Here is a 19,527-nt window from a genome sequence, read left to right on the forward strand (position 1 = left end):
TGTTGTTCTTCCAGTTTGCATTGAACTTCACTTGAACATTGCAGCAGGCCATGGACAGACATGTGGGCATGGAAGCAGGATCACGTGTTAAAAAGGCAAGCAATGGGAAGGTCAGGGTCCTGATTGCACACAGACCGAAGGTGCTCAGCAAAACGATTACTCAATCTATGCCTGCTCTCTCCGATATAGAGACCACACTGGGAGCAGCAAATGCAATAGGCCAAAACTGAAAGAGGTGCAAGTGAAACTCTGCTTAACCTGGAATGAGTGTTTTGGATCTTGGATGGTAAGTATGGAAGAGTTAAAGGTGCAGGTGATACACCTTCTGTGAGTGCATGGGGAGGTGCCATGTGTGATGGGAGAGGTGTTGGGTATATGGAGGAGTGGACTGTTATCCTGGAGGAAACGGTCTCTGTGGAATGCTGACAGTAACTCAGCGTAGAGTTTGTGCTTGAAATGGGAGATCAGGCATGTTTGTTATATGGAGGTAAAAATTTTATGGTTTCTTACTCCTTATTATAGCATAGTTCGTATTCATCTTGTGTGTGTACTGGCAATATTGTTAGTAATGGATCTGAGCGCTTTGGTTGCCTCAAACTGAAAAGCTTTTTTTCATGCTATATTGACCCAGATAAGATCGGGATTTACACACAAAACATTAAGGGACTGAGCTACACAATTTAAGATAAAGTTTGGATGTTCCCATTTTCCCACATCATAAGAAGGGAGACTTGCTGTGCTTCAGCCAAAACAATTTTACCATTGGAAAAATATCAAACAATGCAGCTACTTACTTTCCTGCCTAAAGCATCAAGCGTATCCAGTGCTTCCTGAATGGCTGGATCAGTCGGAACCAATAACAGCAACTTTCTAACACGCACTGTTATCCTGAAAGGTGAATAGGTCAATTAACAGATTTTCAACAATACAAACCAAATTTGGAGGCACTGTTTCAATGCAATACTTAAGGATTCTTTTGCTTGCAATCAGCACAAAAACTTCTTTTTAAAACTTTGTGTAACAAATATTTAAAATGATCATAAAAATAACAAATGCAAAACATTTGAAACCTGTGAATTATCAGAATTTTACAGAAACTGATTTTTACATTTTATAGCCTAATAACATCAAAGAATTGAATGTCAGTTCCTACTCAGTAGAATAGGTTTGAGTTCCAGGGGTCCTCAGTGCTTGACTTATTCGCAAATGCAACATGGTGCAGTGAATTTAACATTTGAGCCTGCAGCTCCCCACACTCTCAATTACCAATCCAGTAGTCCATTACATTGATGCCTAAAGTGAAAGTGAGTACTATGTTTTCTTTCAAGGGAAGGCAACAAATTACCTTTAAGGGTTTTTCACACTAACCATGCGTAAAACATTGTCAAAGCCCAAAAATAGCTCTACAGATCCTACCTGACTGTTAGTATTTTGCTTTTGAAACAATTTTATCATAAGCAACTATTTATTCTATTGGAAACTGTGGAATCTCACCTTGGTTCTTCAAGGTTGGCAAGTTGATAAAGCATATCAAACACGTTACACACCAGTGCCATCACAACACCAGGCAGTGACTTCTCCTGTTGCAAAGATGAAGAAACTAGTCAAACATACTAGCGACCAAAACAATCTCTAACAGTGTAAATTCCAATCAAATATGGAAAATTTAACTCTGTACCGAATGAGTATTCAATAGAAAAGTACTTAAATTACACAAGTTACAAAATGCAGTACCAGAAAGGTTTTTATAGAATTATTATTAAAGGTCCAGCACAAACATGTTTAGAAAGTTTTGCTTTAGGACAGGCCACTAAACAATAAACCTCTTCTATTCTGTGGCCAACCTAAAGTTATACTCTCCTGTTTTTACGCAATGCAGGAAATCAATACACCTCTGCAAACACTGCAGTGCAGAACCGAGGATAATTCACTTGACTGAAGGGCTAAGGTTCAGGCTGCCCCATATGAACATTTGGGAGCCAGACGCAAAACCAAACTCTAGTCTTTCACCGTCCTATGTTTATAGTTTCAGTTCCAAAGGATTTGATGCTGAAACATTTTGATGGGTTTTAATTAATATCTGTAACATTTACATAAACTTTGTCTAACCTGCTCCATTGCATACGCAGAGTTGAACACACCACTACTGGCAGATGTATCAACTGAACTTCCTGATGCTGTACCCATCACTGGCGTCTTTATAGTTAATATTTGCTCGTCCGAAAATCCCAGTTGGTGGAGCAATTTCTGATCTTTGTTCATGGTCAACTAGAAGAAGAACACATGTGACTTTCATTTGCAGAAAATAAGCAGCACAATAGATATAATCAGATTGTAAAATTGTATGACTTGAATTTCATAGCACTACAGAATAGGTAATAAATAAAAACTTGGATGCAAAGGGGGAAGTGATTTTTTTAAAATGACTTGTAAAAAATAAAAACATCAGTGGTAAAGCAATCTCGCACAATGCTTTTTGTCCCCTAGGGACATTATTTTGCAATTTTATCCCCTTATCATTCACGAGATATGAACATCGCTGGCTAGGCCACCCCTAATTGCGCTCGAGACGGCAATGATGAGCTTCCTTCTTCAACCACTGCTGTCCATGTGGTGTATGTACTCTCACAGTGCTGCTAGAGAATCCTAGGATTTTGACCCAGTGACAATGAAGGAATGGCGATATAGTGCCAAGTCAGGATGGTGTGTGGCTTGGAGGGAAACTTGCAGGTGATGGTGTTCCCATGTATCTACCAGCTTTGCTTCTAGATGGCACAAGTCAAAGTTTGGAAGCTGCTGTTGGAGGAGCCAGAGCCTTTGAGTTACTGCAGTACATCTTGGATTTGGAAACCTGAATGTTGAAGGTAGTGGATGGAGTGTCAATCAAGTAAGCTGCTTTGTGCTGGATGATGTCAAGCTTCTAGAATGCTTTTGCAATTGTACCCATCCAAGCGTGTGGAGAATATTTCATCACATACCTGACTTGTGGCTTGCAGATGGTCAGCAGGCTTTGATGACAGGGAGTGATTTACTCACCATGGAATTTCTAGTTGCTGACCTCTCTTAGAGTCAGAAATTTACAGCATGGAAACAGGCCCTTCGGCCCAACTTGTCCATGCCACACAATTTTTAACCACTAAGTTATTCCTAATTGCCGCATCTGGCCCACATTCCTCTATTACCATTTTACCCATGTAATTGTCTAAATGCTTTTTACAAGACAAATTGTACCCACCTCTATAATTACCTCTAGCAGCTTGTTCCAGACATTCACCACCTTCTGAAAAAAAATGCCCCTTGTACCTTTTTGTATCACCCCCCTCTCACCTTAAACACATGCCCTCTAGTTTTAGACTCCCCTACCATCAGGAAATGATCTGACTGACTACCTTATCTATGGTAAAAAGCCTGACAACACCAGGTTTTAGTCCAACCGATCCACTCGATAGTAAACTCACAAGCCTTCGGGCCAGCCCCCTCGTCAGGTGAATGGAGAGTTCTGGCCTCAGACAGGGCATATAAAGCACAGACAGTTTAGAGATTACTGATTAGAATGCAAATCATTTTTTTTAGGCCAGAACTCTCCATTCACCCGACAAAGGGGCCAACCCAAAAGCTTGCGAGCCCACCATCAAACAAATCGGTTGTTGCCATAAAATTTATATGGCTGTTCCAGTTCAGTTTTTGGTCAATGGTAACCCTGGTCCCAGCATGTTGATAGTGGGAGATTCAGTGGTAGCAATATCATGCAGAGATAGTTGTCGCCTGGCACTTGTGTGGTGTGATATTACTTGCCCACTTTTCAACCCAAGCCTAAATGTCGTTCAAGTCTTGCTGCATTATGGACAAGAACTGCTTCATTTTGTGAAGAGTTGCAAATGGTGCTTACATTGTGCACACAATCACTACTTCTGACCTTATTATGGAGAGAAGGTCATTAATGAAACAAATAGAGATGACCGATTTTCCACAACTATAGCAATCTCCCTTTGTGCTAGGTATAAGAACATAAGAAATAAGAAATATTTCTGCTCCGTATGACCCTGATTACCATTGACTTCAGATATGCAAGGGCTTCTTGATGCCACATTCGATTAAATGTTGCCTGGACGTCGAGGGCAGTCACTGCCACTTCACCCTTGGAGTTCAATTGTTTTGTCCATGCTTAAATCAAGGCTGTATTGAAATCAGGAGCAGAGTGGCCCTGGTAGAACCCAAACTGAATGTCAGTAAGCAGGTTATTGTGGAGTAAGTGCTATTTGATAGCACTATTGATGACCATGGGTTGGTAATTGGCCAGGTTGGACTAGACATGCTTTTTGTGTACAGGACATAGCTGGGCAAGTTTCCACATTACCAGGTTGATGCCAGTATTGTAGTTGTACTAGAACATTTTGATTAGGGTCAGAGCTAGTTCTAGAGCACAAGTCTTTGGTACTTTGCCAGAATGTTCTCAGGGCCCTTTGCACTATCCCATGCTTTTAGTTATTTCTTGATATCACTTGGATTGAATGCAAACAACTTCCTGAAGACTGGCATCTGTGATGATGGGCACCTCAGGAAGACGTTATGACGGATCACCCACTCAGCACTGCTGGTGTAAGATGGCAACAAAAGCTCTATCCTCATCTTTTGAACTGACGTGTGGGCTACTCCATCATTGGGAATGGGGGCTCTTGCGCAGCCTTTACCTCCAGCAGTTGTTTGATTGTCCACCACGATTCATGACTGGATGTTGCAAGACTGCAGAGTTTTGACCTGATGCATGTGGCACCTGGTGCATTTTTTGGATGATGTTCACAAGGAACTACGGGAGCAAGCCAAGGATAGATCCTTGGGAGATTTGATAGGTAATGGTACAGGAGTGACATGATGATCCAGGGCAGGTGACTTACTGCTTGTGATTTGATAGGAAAGAATGGAACTAAGCAAGGCGAGTTCCACTCAGCTGGACGGTGGAAAAGAGGCTTTGGAGAAGATGGTGAAGTCAACTTTATTAAAGGCTGCAGTTCAGAATTTATATAAAAGATGAAGGGGGTAGGCCAACCTGGTCACATTCATAAAAATGTTGCTCCATCCAGTTTGGGCAAATGTCAGCATCTTTAACTTACAATCTGTGCACACAAATACATTTTTAATAACCCCTGCATTTAAATGAATAGGCACAAGTACCATAAAAAGTGATTTAATTGGGAAAGCCAATAATTCTGATATTGCCCACTTCAAGAACAATTTTAGTTTAGAAAAAATAAGTGAAAACACTCCCTCCTGATATAGAAATTTACTACCATTTCATAAAACGACAGTGCCAACGGACCTGAAACCTTCTCCCCTTTTCAAACCAATAAAAATACAGATCTTAAATCAAATTTTCACCTCTGGCTTGATTAGTTTTCCTCCTGTTTTCCTTTTACTCACCAAACTATCATTGGCAAATATTTGCAAGTTATCCAAAGGACAATTGATATGTGATACTATCTTCCACCTGACACTCCCAATAGTTTCGTTGCTGTGGGCCTGTAAAATAGGCAGAATGTCAATATTTTAGTTAGGTACTAAATGTATGTCAAAATGCACATTGGCATACTTGCTTGGGATAGTTTTTGTCCAATACGTGTAGTTAAATCTCTGACACTACTGACTTTAATTTTGCAAACTGAACAGGTTTTAATCAAAATATTTTACTGAGTCTTAGATAAACAATGATGAATTTAAAAACATGGTGAGATTTGAACTGAAGTTGAAAAGAAAAATGCAACATTTTGCCAGCAATATTACGACAAACCAGAATCAGATTTAAAAAATTAAAATACACTACACAGGACTGACAATTTAATCCATTGATGCTGCCAGTCAGCAAGTGTTTTGATGGCACCCACTTCTCTAGTGAATTACTTTTTCAAGCTCGTTAAGAGTCCCATGTCACATTCAATGACAAATTGAAAAATTAACCTCATCACTTCCATAATGTACATTGATCAACTGTTAATATCCACAACCCTGACTGGGAGTGGAGACTGTTGAGATCAACAATCCACTATTTAATTTATTTGAACTATACCACAGAAGGTCAAGACACTTAGAATGTTCTTGTGCATCCTCTAGCATGAAGGTGCTCAATTAAACTGTGCTACAGCCTAGTTTGTTTTTCCTGCTATCTGCAAATAAAACATGGCAATAAAAAAATGACATTATACGAACAGCATAATGCTTTTATTATCAAAAATTACTAATTTTTTCCATGTCCTGCAAATTACTGACATATTGACTAGATCTGCCCAATCGCACTTTTCCTTTACAAGCAATGAGGAATGAAACACTCACAACAAATTCAAGTAAAAATGCATAAGTCAGGTCTGTGCCATCATTTTTCTTTTTAATGTACATGTTCATTTCATTTTCATCTTTTCATTCAATTTTACTTCCATAGGTTGCAATTTATTTCTTTCCAAAATGAATTTTATTACATTGCCTCCCTCTGATGTTTGAAGTTGTATTCATCTGACATATTTTCTATAAATTGCATTGGATAAAAAATGAAAATTAACGAATGAACACATGGGGAACTAACTGCTAATCAGAGGTCAGAGAACAAAATCAATAAAATGCAGTATCGGTTAAGGGAGCCATAAACCACAAAAAATATTTTGGACCGTCTTGGTTCAGTCACAATTTGCCTTGTACAATTCCTATTATAGCTTACACATGAGGTTATTTGTTCCCCTTTTAAAGGGGCAATGAAGAATAAGCTCTAAAAAAGAGGAAAAATAGAAGCTTTAAGAAAGTTTAAAAATTATTTCTGGTTTTAGAAGTAGATGAAAGGAAACAGAATGGACGGAGCATATGGTTTTCTGTGGAGGTTTGAAATGTTTCTGTGTGGGGTCAAAAAAAAGCAGAAATCTAATGACACCAACCTCTATACTAAATGTTTCTTTTGTAGATTCGCAGATGACTGAGATAGTAACAGGATGTCCATGGAAAGAGGCGCCATGAGGTAGGATAGTCCGAGGAACAGAATACAGATCCTGCATAAAAGATGGTCACAAATTTAAAACAAAAGATACTTTAACCTTAAATACAGACAGGGCAGTGGAAAAGAACATGGAGATACCAACACCCATATCATCCCAGAACAGAGGTTTGGCATTCTCTACAATTGTTCACAAATTTCCAATGCCAGAGATAAGGTGTTTATGTATAGGAAGGAAGGAGATTAATTCAAGTTGATGTCCAGGATTAGTCCAAAGGCAACTGAGTAAGTTAAAAAGGTTAAAAAGAATCAAAGGAGTTTGAATACCAAATCTGTACTTACAATACTTTTTTCCCATCTGTTTAAGTGAATATTACTACAGTACAAATACCACAAGCCTACCAACTTACCTGCCCCCACTTTTCAGAGTCTTCATGGTTTGATTCACCAATTTATTTTTCACTATTAAACATGTTTCTATACTTCTTTTTAAAAGGGAAGATTTGATTAAGAACTTTTTTTTATACTGAGTAGCATTTTTCTCTTTATAACTGGTGCTCACTATCCCTCTTTCCTTCACTTTTCTGCTCTGCCTGGACTTACTATACAGATTCTACTGATTGCAATAATGCATCCATTTCTTTTGGAATCCAGCGGGACACCACCTCATGGTCTGGAAGATTCTGTCAGCTGACAGCTTTCAAGCCAGTTCACTCTTCCCCCTGTTTTGTGGCCTCTAACCTTTCTCTAGTTTGCCCATCATCTACCCAGCTTTTACCCATGTCAGACTTTCTTTCCTGTGACTTCCTATATCCTCCAACTTTTCCTGGTCCCAACTTTCCCTTCGCCTTTAATCGGCTCAGATTCTAATCCACTTCTATTCTCCCTTTATCCCATGAGGCTACCTTCCTTCTCTAGATTCGAGTCTTGCATTAAATCTGGTTCAGTTGTGCACTGCCATCTAATTCTACGGGAGCTGAAGATTCCACTTTCCCCATCATGCCTCCAATACACAATGATGAAGGTGATCAACTGGAAAATAAAATCACTATTCTAGGCTTCAATAAAATATTATGGTTGGAGTATTGAATATGAATAAATCAGTGATAGAAAAGGCAACGCTCTTTATTGGAAATGTAATCATCCATTTGCTCACCTCTATTGTGATCACGTATCTTTCAGCAAGCAACAACAGCCGCTCAATTATGACAAGTTTACTGGACCTACAATTGAGAGATAAACATTATGTAACTCGTAACTGTAACTTGACATGTCCTTACAAAACACAACACAGGAAGTTAGATTGAGCTTTTTGGTAAACCCAAGTTCTAACATGGTACTGAAATAGGCATATAGCTGAAACCCAAACATACAAAAATGACACACAGGAATCCATAGAATCTCCAATGCAGAAAGAGGTTATTTGGCCCATCGAGTGTGCACCCACGCTGAAAAAGCATCCCACCCAGTCTGCCACTCCACTTCAACCTTGAAATCCTGTACATTTAGCATTGCCTAGCCACCTAACCTACACCTCTTTGGACTGTGGAAGGAAACCAGAGCGCCTAGAGGAAACCCACGCAGACAGGGGGAGAATGTACAAACTCCATATAAACAGTCACCCAGAATCAGAATTGAACCTGAGTTCCTGCGCTGAGGCAGCAGTGCTAACTACTGAAGCACTGTGCCATCCTAGGAAAATACATCTGGGACACCCAGTCTGCCCCATACTGTTGATGCCTGAAATCTGATTAGATACCCAACATGAGCCATGTGATCGCATGGATATTCCAGATGATCCCATGCTTTTATTTCCTGGTGTTCAATTAAGAAGTGAACTCTGCCCTGACAGAAACTGGAACAGTGCTCCTTGAAGGTTTGTTGAGAGTCAACAATCAACACACAAATCAGAAACTTATTCCAAAGATTCATAATCCTCAGGTTAAAATAACAAAGTTAAACATTTAACTTTAGCCCAACTCCTGTGCTTCTCCAATCAAATAATAGGAACACAATCTATTCAACTATTTTATATACTTCTATCAATTCACTTCAAAGTCTACACATACCTAAAGGGAATAGATCCAGCCCTCTTCTGAAGCTATTCAATAGGCTCACTATCACCCAACATATGCAAGGGCTGAAACTAGACTATTGTAAAATATGGTCCAATTATGGCCTTGTCCAAAGATACAATGTCAATAGTGACTATTTTGTTCTCGTCACATTCTTCCTGAAAATTGTAGGAAGAAACAAAGCATCATGGAAGGTCAGCATTGCATGACAAGGGAATGGAAGTCAGGCTGATTTTCATGATTCCTTCATATTTTAAATTTAGCAAGCAGAGGAGGAAAGTAATGGAGGCAGAAGAAGAAATTGACTGGAGATCAATATCTTGGACTAATGTGCCTACACCAGCACTTTGGTAAAGCAAACCAAAATTCATCTTAGCGTTCCACACGCACTCTATACCCTGCATTTCCTCAGATTCAAATACTTATCCAATTTTTCCTAAAAGGTGCAATGTCTCAATTACTTGTTATGGCAAAGTTTTCCTGACCCATCCATCCTCTGAATAAAAATATCTTAACCTCCATCCTTTCCAATGACTATTTGAAATTAATGATCCCTCATTCCAATTAGGGGAATTATCTCCCTTTAGTCACTTCATCAAATCTGTTCATAATTTTAAAAAGCAGCATTTTATCCTCTAATTTATAATTTAATTTATTTAATTAATTTAATTTTAACTTATGTTATAATTTTTGAAAAAGCATTATTTTATCTTTGACTGCTCCAGTGATAATAGTCCCAACATCTTAATTTTCTCCCAACTGTACTTCGCGATACCAGGTGATAACCTGGTGTTTTTTCTCTAATGGGTCACCAAACAATTCATGTCTGATTTAAACCATTATACTATTGTATTACAACCTCGCCAGAAAATTACCAGTATGGGACAGCCATTTGCAACACTACCTTTTGTATTAAACCACAGATTCCTGCTAGGATAGGATTAATTGAGATGGTAGACATACACAGAAGAGACAAAACACTAATAAATGCGAGCGAGAAATTGAGACAAAGCTTGGGAAACTATTTTGGAAAATCTCTTACTGGGATAACACTTGTCCCTGAGAAACTTCAACAGATTTGGACACAAGTGATCACAGAACACAAGACTTTTGTCAAAGTGGTGCAACAAAAGAACATTAGTGAAATTAGAGTCACCACATGGTGGAAGGACCTCTGGGGTTGGGAGTCAAATGTTCAAATCCACCCATGGGTCTGCATTCTGTCACACTTGGCCGTAACAGGAATCCTATTTATGGCAGTGTATCTAACCGTCCTCACATGTAAATTCGCTCGATGGAAGAAGGAATTTCTGCAAAACTTGGACTCGACAAGGGCCACCCGACATCAGGAGAGGCTCTACAATCAAGAACCTTGATACTCTCCCATCTATATTTAATATGTACAGTCACTTGTCATTTTGTACTATTCACTGCGTTGTTGTGTATATACCCAATGGATGTATTGTTTCTTTTTTTTTAAATTATTTTACTTCATTTCAATTTGCTGGTACTATTGTGGGTTCAGGATGATACTATCAACCCCAGATTCGGGGTACTTGTTTGCTGAGATGGTTTGGTGGGAATTGTGAGGTCCGGTTCGCCGACGCTCACTGGATCAAGAGGGGGGAACATAATATAAAACAGGGCATAGCTTTAAGACTGATAAAATTGGATATCCTAAATTAAAGGATTGGGCATGTTAAAAAAAATCAAACACAGTCAAACCTCAGGCAGGCCAACTGTACAATACACAAACCTGTCTGGGCCTCATTCATCCATCTCCTATCAAAGGTCATTACACCCTACTGCTACTTAGCAGGAGATCATTGCAGCCCATTGGATTGCACCGGCCTATTGTTAGAAGCCCAGATCGGGCCAGATCTGTCACCACAAGTTTCGGTAGTTGGCTTAATCTGATAACAGGATACATGTAAGCAACAGCATGGGGATGGACACCTGGGGGCGGACCCTGGTGTCCTGCTAGGCATGATGCGGATATGCCGGCGTTGGTGTTGTTAGACTTTGTCCTGTTAGGCAGACATCAAGAAACCCATTGGATATTGGAACCCCCTCCTGGGACCTCATTGGCCGGAAGCCAGAGAAGTTTCTGGAAAAGCAAGCAGGCAAGGGATAATGGAATATATTTTCAGACACCAGCAGCGAAGACTCGATGAAGGAGGCAACTCTTGACCACTCGGAAGATTGACCAGAGAAGGAAGAAACTGCCATCGAGATTCACTTTCGTGACGACAGACCACAGGGATTCAGAGAATCGAGCCTGCAGTTTTAACCAAACCATCTTTCTGGGTAGTATACTTGAATCTGGGGTATCCTCTTGTTTTATGTGGGTAATTTAAAGGTTAGTAGTGTTACTATTAATAAACTTGTTGAACCTTTATTTGTGTTTGTCCATTTTGCAAATAAAGGCACTGAGGTAAAATATTGGAGTAAGCAAACTGGTCACAAGTATCTGAGAATTAACAGGTACAACAACACTTTTTCTGGGGGTAAGGTATGAAGTAGAAGAGGATGTTCTAACAAAGAGTCATCCAGACTTGAAACATTGGCTCTGTTCTCTAGCCACAAATGCTGTCAGACCTGTTGAGATTTTCCACCATTTTCAGTTTTTGTTTGAGAAGGGTGTGTAGCTTATTAACTAGAGTTTGAGTGAAGCTGACTAACAAGGGACTAATAAATGTGTGCAATGTTGACACTGGGTTTGCTACCATGGATTGCTACCCAACTAGCTTCAATAAGCATTTTCAAACCTGGGAGCTTTATTATCCTAATTTTAATATAACTTGCTACACTTCAATAGGCATCAGAATTAATTCTTGATGCATTTCCAAGGCAGGTATGGTTAAAGTTAGAGCATGTGTCTTAATTTTCAACACTGTCTACCCATTGACATTTAGAATCTAAAACAGGAGTTTAGAGCACAAAAATATGAGAATGAAGGTTAGATTTACCTAGATGGAGACTGTACTGACGTAGCTACAGTAGGCATGGCTGTAGCTGTCAGCATTTTAGTCGCTCTTGTAACAGCATGTGTCAAAGTAGGGCCCCCTAGTGCTGAACTAGCAACCTGCAAAGGCAAGAGATGAGCAAAATACAGGATCATACAAGAAACAAGATCACAATGATAATAACACACCAAAATTTAAATCCTCCACTTACTTCCAAACGTTTGTAACAGTCTGCTATGAATTTCTTATGAAGGGAAACAGAGTCCTGAAAGAGAAATGAAGTGGCAATGGTCAGCCTTTGGATTTTTTTCACTATATTACTCAAACAGACATGACAAAAAGTCATTCAGAGTCAAAACGTTAGCTCTGTTCTCTCTCCACAGAAGCTGTCAGACCTGCTGAGATTTTCCAGCATTTTTTGTTTTTGTTTCAGATTCCAGCACCTGCAGTAATTTGCTTTTATGGCATCTTTCATCTCAGGAATTAATTTCCGTTGTTTTGTCAAGAACGTCAGAGAAACTAAATTGCTTCAAAATGGAGCACTCCTGAGCTATAAACTAAGTTTGAATACAAAGATGACTTTCCCTCATCACACACCCATTTGTAAAGCACAGGGACACGAATAACAAAAAAAATAAAAATTACACTCATCACATCACACTACTCAATTTCTAAAAATCTGCAGTCGTGCTAAAGTATACATTTGCCTTGATTTTACCCATTTTCTGATACAGTTCAATCTTCACATAGAAATTACTACGGCATCACACTTAAATTCCACGCAACGTTAGTGCTCAACAATTCCTATTTCCTGACATAACTTTCCTCAGTCCCCACTACAATACAAAGTCCTGCATTTAAGCTTCATTTCTTTTATAGGCATCAGAATTATGGCTAATGAATTGATGCAATCAACTTGTACAAAGCGTTCAAGATTTGCAAGTAAAAGAGAAAACTGTGAAGGCAGAAGGAAAGTTCATGTAATATTAAAGGCCATAAGTAAATTTAGCAGCTTGATTGCCCCTCAAATTAACACTTAAAAAAACCTATTTTGTGTGATGTGGGCACTGCTGGCTGGGCCAATATTTATTGTCCGTCCCTAATTACTTGAGGAAATATATAAAAGAGTCAACCACTTTTATCCTGTCTTGCTATGCATTTTAGATATATTTAACTTTTGCAGTGTACCTTTTTTAAACGTGGATTGAGGCTGATGTAACTGTAATTAATGATCAGATGGATTGCTTCATGGGCAATTTCTTCATCTGGTGACTCCATAGCAATTCTCCAGATGAAGTCCATTCCTGCCAGCTCCAGTTTTTCAACATGCTGGTCATTGGAAACAAGAGCATGCAGCAGTTAATTGTCCTCACCCAAGCAGCGGCTCATTTTACTTTCTTAAAGTTGCCATGCATTTCTTAAAACAGTTCTCAATAGTGCGATTGACAGAAATAATGACCAATGTTTTTCAGAAGTATTGCACCACAGGCACACACTTCCACAACTGTTTTTATAAAACATTCATGCAGTCAACGTTTTCCATGAATGCAATCTAATTATCCACATAACATGCTCATTTTAATTATGAGCCAAAAGGTCACCAGAGCAGGTTTTGGGACACTCCACATGACGTCAACCATCCCATGTTGTTTTTGTTGGTGATCTAGCAAGGCACTCATTTTCTTATTTATTTGACCAAGCTTATTGTCATCTGACCTAATTATCTCATTGTATGGCTTGATGTCATTCTTGGTTTCATAACAACCCTGAGAAGCATCTTGGTTTTATATTAAAAAAATGTTAAAAATACAAAGTAAACTTGCTGTTGATATAGGGTAGGCACTTATCCACCTTCTCAGCTGAGGTGGTCTGCTGGGACATGTTGATAATTAGATGCCCACTACACCTATCCCACAATTGCAGGACGAGATCAGATACATCTTTGCGGCTGGAACTCATTTCAATATTCGAGGGGAGCTCACTTGCTCGAAGCTACTCTCCTGGGACAGAGGGAAATCCAAAGAGGCTACCACCGAATGAAAGAAACCTGAAGTTCAGTTAGAGCACTGACAGACAGTGCCATGACATTCAGTGGTGCAAAGGGAGTTATATATTGCCCATTTTAAGGATGACCTAGTTACCCTGTCAGAAAGCCAGGTGCACAAGACTGCCTCAGAAATTGCCATAGCTTACAGCCAGGTCATCTTGGGTCAAAACACAAGAAGCATCACACATATCCTTGAGTGAGTCAAAGTGGCCTTTTACCACACACGCTACAGCCACTGGGGAGTAGCTTGTTAAAGCACTCAGCTTGGTAAGTGCTCTTAAGTCAAGCATGTGGGCAAAACAGATTTTATGAACTTCAATGTAGGCATGTATGAGGTCATCCACTGTTAAACAAAAAAAAAGTACTTTTTAAATGGTGAAAAGCCAGAAACAATAGAGGCTTAAAGAATCCAAAGGTCCATATACATGGATCATTAAAGTGTCATAGAATTACAGCACAAAAAGAGGCTCTTCCAGCCAACATGTCTGCACCAGCCATCAAGCATCTATCTAATCTACACTGGACTAGAATACAACAGGTTAGAGTTGTACCTCAAAGCTCTCCTTAGTTTACCTGGAGTACTCCAAGCAGACCTTAGGGAGAAGATACTGACGTTGGAGGGAGTGCAGGAAAGATTTACTAGAAAGTTACCTGCACACTGAGGATTAAATTAGGGGGGGAGATTATACAGGCTGAGGCTATATTCTCTGGAGTTGAGAAAATGAATAGGTGATTGTTCAAGATATTAAATGAAGCTGATGAGTTAGAGGAACGATTTCTTCCCACTGGGGAATCAAGGATTAGAAAACATGAGAGCTATGCCTTTCAGGAGCAAAGCTGGGAAACAATTGCACCCAGAAATGATGGTAGAATTTTAGAGCTCTTATAAGCAATTGATGCTAGGTCAATTGTTAGTTTTAAATCTGAGATTTATAGCATGTTATGCCAAGGATTTGTACAATGGGGGAAAAGGCAGGTATTTAGAATGTTACAGATTCACCATTATCACAACGGATGGTGGAAAACACTGGAGCTGTTAAGATTTATTCTTATTCCTATGATAGGCACTGATGTACTGATGTTTTTTTACCTGAGTGACCAATTATGTGATATGTTGACAATTGGTGAATATAATGCTGTTTGAAATGTGTGAAGGTTATGTTCCAGAAGCAGCTGCTGGCTTTCTAATGTTAGTTGACACAGTAGCAATGTTGACATTTGGACAGGTCTAATTTATTGGAGGTTAGGGGGATTGGGGGAGATATCAAACATGGCTGTTAATGTAAGAGGGTACAGATTCAATTAGCTGCTGCCAATGAGCGTTACCTGCATGAAACTGTTCATGTCCTCTCGCTTCTTCTTCACCTTAATCATCTCGTCCATTGTACTGAAGGCCCATGTCCAAGATAGCTCCATCTACTTACAAAGTGAACTTACGCAGCACAGAATGAACCATTAGGTGACACTCTGTAAGCTGCATCAGGTAGCAGAAAGATTACCTGAGGAGCCCAATGGTTCGCTCAGTGAAGGTTCTAAACAGACTTAAAACTGGTTGTGATGCAGATCAGCTAGTTAGTGTAGGTTTCTAAGAAAAAACCCCCTCAACTAAATGCACAAGGGATTGCCTTGAACAAAAGCAATCAGCTTGACCTGCTTTGAAAAGGGCTGAGGGGTTAGGGGAGATGGAGGGCTGACAAGATGGAAGTGCCAAGGCAACTGCCAGGACAGAAGGCCTACACAATGTAGATAAGGTGGTTAAGACACATGGGATACTTGCCTTTATTGACCAAGGTATCAAATAAGAGCAGGGAGGTTATGATGGAACTGAATAAAATACTCATTAAGACACATTTGAAGTACTGCTTTCAGTTCTAGTTGCCACACTATAGGAAATGATTGCACTAGAGATGGTGCAGAGGAGATTCATCAGGATGTTGCCTTGGCTGGAGTGTTTCAGCTATCAAGAGATTGGATAGGCTAGGGTTGTTTTCCTTGGAGCAGAGAAGAGTGAAGAAAGACATGATTGAGGTGTATATGAACACAGAAGGTGGATAGAAAGGAACTTTCCCCCTTAGCAAAGGAGTTAAGGGGCAGGAAGTTTATAAAAGTGAGGAAAAACATTCTCATCAGCCACTGGGTGAAAATATGGAACTCACAGCCTGAAAGGGTGGTAGAGTTGGGGACCATCAAAACATTTAGTATTTAGATGAGCACTTGAAAAGCCATAGCATACAAGGCTACAGGCCAAGTTCTGGAAAACGTGATTAGAATATATAGGTGCTTGACGGTCAGCATGGACATGAGGGGCTGAAGGGCCTCTTTTCATGTTGTAAGACTAAGCACTGCTGGTATCACACATGTTGTTAACTAAAGGAGTAGAAGCCCATGGCAGCGTCAAAGGCCTTTGGCTTTAATGCAGTCATTGAGATTTGGAAACCCAGATCTATCATTTGCAAGTATCATGGGGAACGCACTAAATTTTTTTGCTTTGGATTACTTGTTTAATATAAGCATGAGCTGTAGACTGACGGGCATTGATGTCCTTGGCAACTTTGAAGGAGCTGAAGGCTATAGTGAACTTGACTGCAAAAGGCAATGCTGTGCTAACTGTGGGCAGTTGGTTTCAGCAGGTAACATAATTGACACAGCTGTCTCCTAAATTTTCCAGCCTTTTACTGGAGAGTAACTGGGAGTCCCTTTATATTAGAGGGAACGACATATTTTCCTGATTAGTACAGCACATTGCTTGTGGGCAATTTAAAGAACTGTCAATAGTGGTGTTTGGGTAAAAAAGCTAGCATGCATTCTTAACTTGTATTCGTCAAGCTCCTCCTGGTTATGGGTGGAATTCTCAAGACACAAATTGACCTGAATATCAGTGAGAAATTGGCATTTTCTTTAAAAATGGTTACACTACCACCCCATTCATGCCAAAAGATTGTTTGGCAGACAAAAGTCAGTCCCATTGCTTAGAGAAGAGAGTAGGATCTGAAGACTTTCTAAAAAAACATACATCACAATTTAAAATTACAAATCCTGTTTCATTTTGCTGCATTGCTGCTTCCTTTTTTGACCAGTTATAAAACTAGAGGATACAAACGCCAATTTAAAAACATCTTACCAGCTGAGCACCTTGTTTTTTCAATCGATGATCAGAAAGGTTTACAATTTCAAAAAATGTTTTGAAGAGATTAAACCCTACAAAAAAAACAGGATGAATTTATAGAACTGCTGGTTACCCAGCTAGATTAAATCAGAGTCAAGACAAACAAGAAAGGATTTCAATGAGAAGGTTATATGCTGCTAACCTATTTTCTTTACTCTGAACTACTACGCTGCCACAGAGTATTAATTCAATGGTTTATAACTGCAATTATCCACTTCCCAAAAGCACGGAGAAAGAACACCTCTCTATTCCTATACAACTCTTTTGGTCTGATGAGATACAATAATTTAGTAGGGAAATGGGTTACAAGAGTAAATAAGTATTTTAAATCTATTTTCTATAAGCATTAAGTAATTTAAACTAATTGCTTCACCAGGTCTGGCTCATCTCCTTGAAAAAGAAGTCTTCAAAAAAAAACAAAATATGGAGTTCTGAAGATAACACTTTGTTGGAAACGGAGGCAGGAAATTGAAATATTATGGTAACTCAAGACTAATTTTGAAGATCTAATGGCAACAGTTGAGTAGATAAAAGGGTAGAAAATAGCATACAACCTTTTAAAACAAAGAAGGTGATATTTTAAGAGGATATCTATGATCAGGACACCTATGATCATGTACCGAAAATGAATGATACAGGTTTAGGCTCCGAGCCCCAAAGAACACAAGAGTTAGGAGCTGGAATAGGCCATTTGATCCCTTGACTCTGCAGCACCATTTGATAAGATCATGTTCGATTTGACTGTGGTCTCAACTCTACTTTCCTGTTTACCTCTTCTAACTACTGACTTCCTTGGCAATGAAAAATCTACCAAATTTAGCCTTTAAATTATTCAACAATCCTGGCTCCACACTCTCTGGGGAAGAAAATTCCACAGACTCTTTAGAGAAAAGATTTCTCGTCTCCATCGGGACATCCTTTAAATTGTGTCCACCAGTTCTAGACCCTCTCATAAGGGAAACATATCTGAGCATTCACCCTGTCAAGTACTCTCAGGAACTTGTATGTTTCAGTATCACCTCTCATTCTGGTTTAGAAACACACCAAACAAAACTATTTTGTGACATGTAAACCACAAATCGCAAATTATTCGCCAAAGATGGCCTAGGATAAAAATGATGTTGTTTCACCGTCTGCTCATATACCAAGGTCCAAGATGAACTAAATTAAGGCAAAAAATTACTAAGGTCCGTAGGAACAGTCTAAACAACACTAGCTTCAATAAAAGCATTATGAAATGACAGCAAGCTTGCACAGATTAGCAGTCAAGAATGTGAGTATCCCAGACACAATGATTTTTGGTTTAAACAAACTTTTAACATCAAACCTGTGTAAGACCTGCGTACTTTATAACCTTACATTTCATAAACTTCTGTTTCCACTCTCAGAACTTTTAAGCTTACCTGCCCTATTTGACTCACCTGTCTCCTCATTCCAACCTAGTCCCAAGAGAAATGATAAACAAATCTCTTGGCAACATGGTTATTTGGAAACAAGGTCATTATTAGTAAACTGATGTAAAACATTTAATTTACCAGCTAATTATAATGTGCTTGTCTACAAAATAATGATAACACTTTTAAAAGTACTGCATTGGCTGTGAAGCACATCAAAATGGCCCAAGGATATAAAATGCTCAAAGAGGGCAGAAGCTTATTCATTCTTCAGAGATAAACTGCTGTGCTTACCATTCATAGTGATCTCATAAGGTTCTAGCTTGAGGATTTTCTCCTTAAAAAGCTGTTGTTGAATATCACTCTCCAAATCCCCATGTCCTTTGGTAAACCATTCAAAACACAACTGGAAAAATAAGTTTCCCAAATCATTGTCTGGAGTTTCCTTTGAAGAATACTGAAGTTTACATGCAATAGCAAGTGTACTAACTGACCAATGCCTTTAACGAAAAAGCAAGATTTTAAATCACTGACATCATTTACTATAACCATCCCTGAATGCAGAAGAATTTCAGATCTACTTGTGACAAGGATTGACTGTAAAAAAAAAATTGATTCTAAAGCTAAATGCCAGATTGTTAAAGGAGAAGTATCTCGAGATGTGATAACAGCGGAGAGCACATTAAATCATGCAGATCAATAAATAACTCAAAAACATTATACCTCTCGATCCAGTTCACAAATGTCTGTTCCAGACACCAGACACTCCCAAATCTCCTTGGCACGGTTCCAACCTATGTAAAGGCTGGCTTCTTGAAGAAAAAATGCAAGAAACCTCAGGTGTGCTTCTAGGTACTGCGGAAAAAGAGACAAGACAGCAAAATACCATTAGAACCGAAGCAATAAGGA

The 19,527-nt window shown here is 39.2% G+C and overlaps 1 protein-coding gene across 3 annotated transcripts in view; it reads right to left on the bottom strand.

Moving 5' to 3' along the window:
• usp24 (ubiquitin specific peptidase 24) overlaps nucleotides 1–19,527 on the bottom strand; it is a 169,995-nt gene that overhangs the window by 85,072 nt on the left and 65,396 nt on the right. For all 3 annotated transcript variants that reach the window (XM_080195353.1, XM_080195352.1, XM_080195355.1), the window contains exons 18-29: nucleotides 19,342–19,473; nucleotides 18,913–19,024; nucleotides 17,180–17,256; nucleotides 13,200–13,340; nucleotides 12,223–12,276; nucleotides 12,015–12,130; nucleotides 8,127–8,193; nucleotides 6,915–7,025; nucleotides 5,419–5,517; nucleotides 2,110–2,268; nucleotides 1,495–1,580; nucleotides 795–888 (exon numbers count right to left, since the gene is read on the bottom strand). In XM_080195353.1, the coding sequence (XP_080051479.1) occupies nucleotides 795–888; nucleotides 1,495–1,580; nucleotides 2,110–2,268; nucleotides 5,419–5,517; nucleotides 6,915–7,025; nucleotides 8,127–8,193; nucleotides 12,015–12,130; nucleotides 12,223–12,276; nucleotides 13,200–13,340; nucleotides 17,180–17,256; nucleotides 18,913–19,024; nucleotides 19,342–19,473 (1,248 nt within the window). The remainder of the gene's footprint in view (nucleotides 1–794; nucleotides 889–1,494; nucleotides 1,581–2,109; nucleotides 2,269–5,418; nucleotides 5,518–6,914; nucleotides 7,026–8,126; nucleotides 8,194–12,014; nucleotides 12,131–12,222; nucleotides 12,277–13,199; nucleotides 13,341–17,179; nucleotides 17,257–18,912; nucleotides 19,025–19,341; nucleotides 19,474–19,527) is intronic.

This window comes from Carcharhinus amblyrhynchos, chromosome 9 (genome assembly GCF_965287045.1).
Source record: "Carcharhinus amblyrhynchos chromosome 9, sCarAmb.v2.hapA, whole genome shotgun sequence".
NCBI lineage: Eukaryota > Metazoa > Chordata > Chondrichthyes > Carcharhiniformes > Carcharhinidae > Carcharhinus > Carcharhinus amblyrhynchos.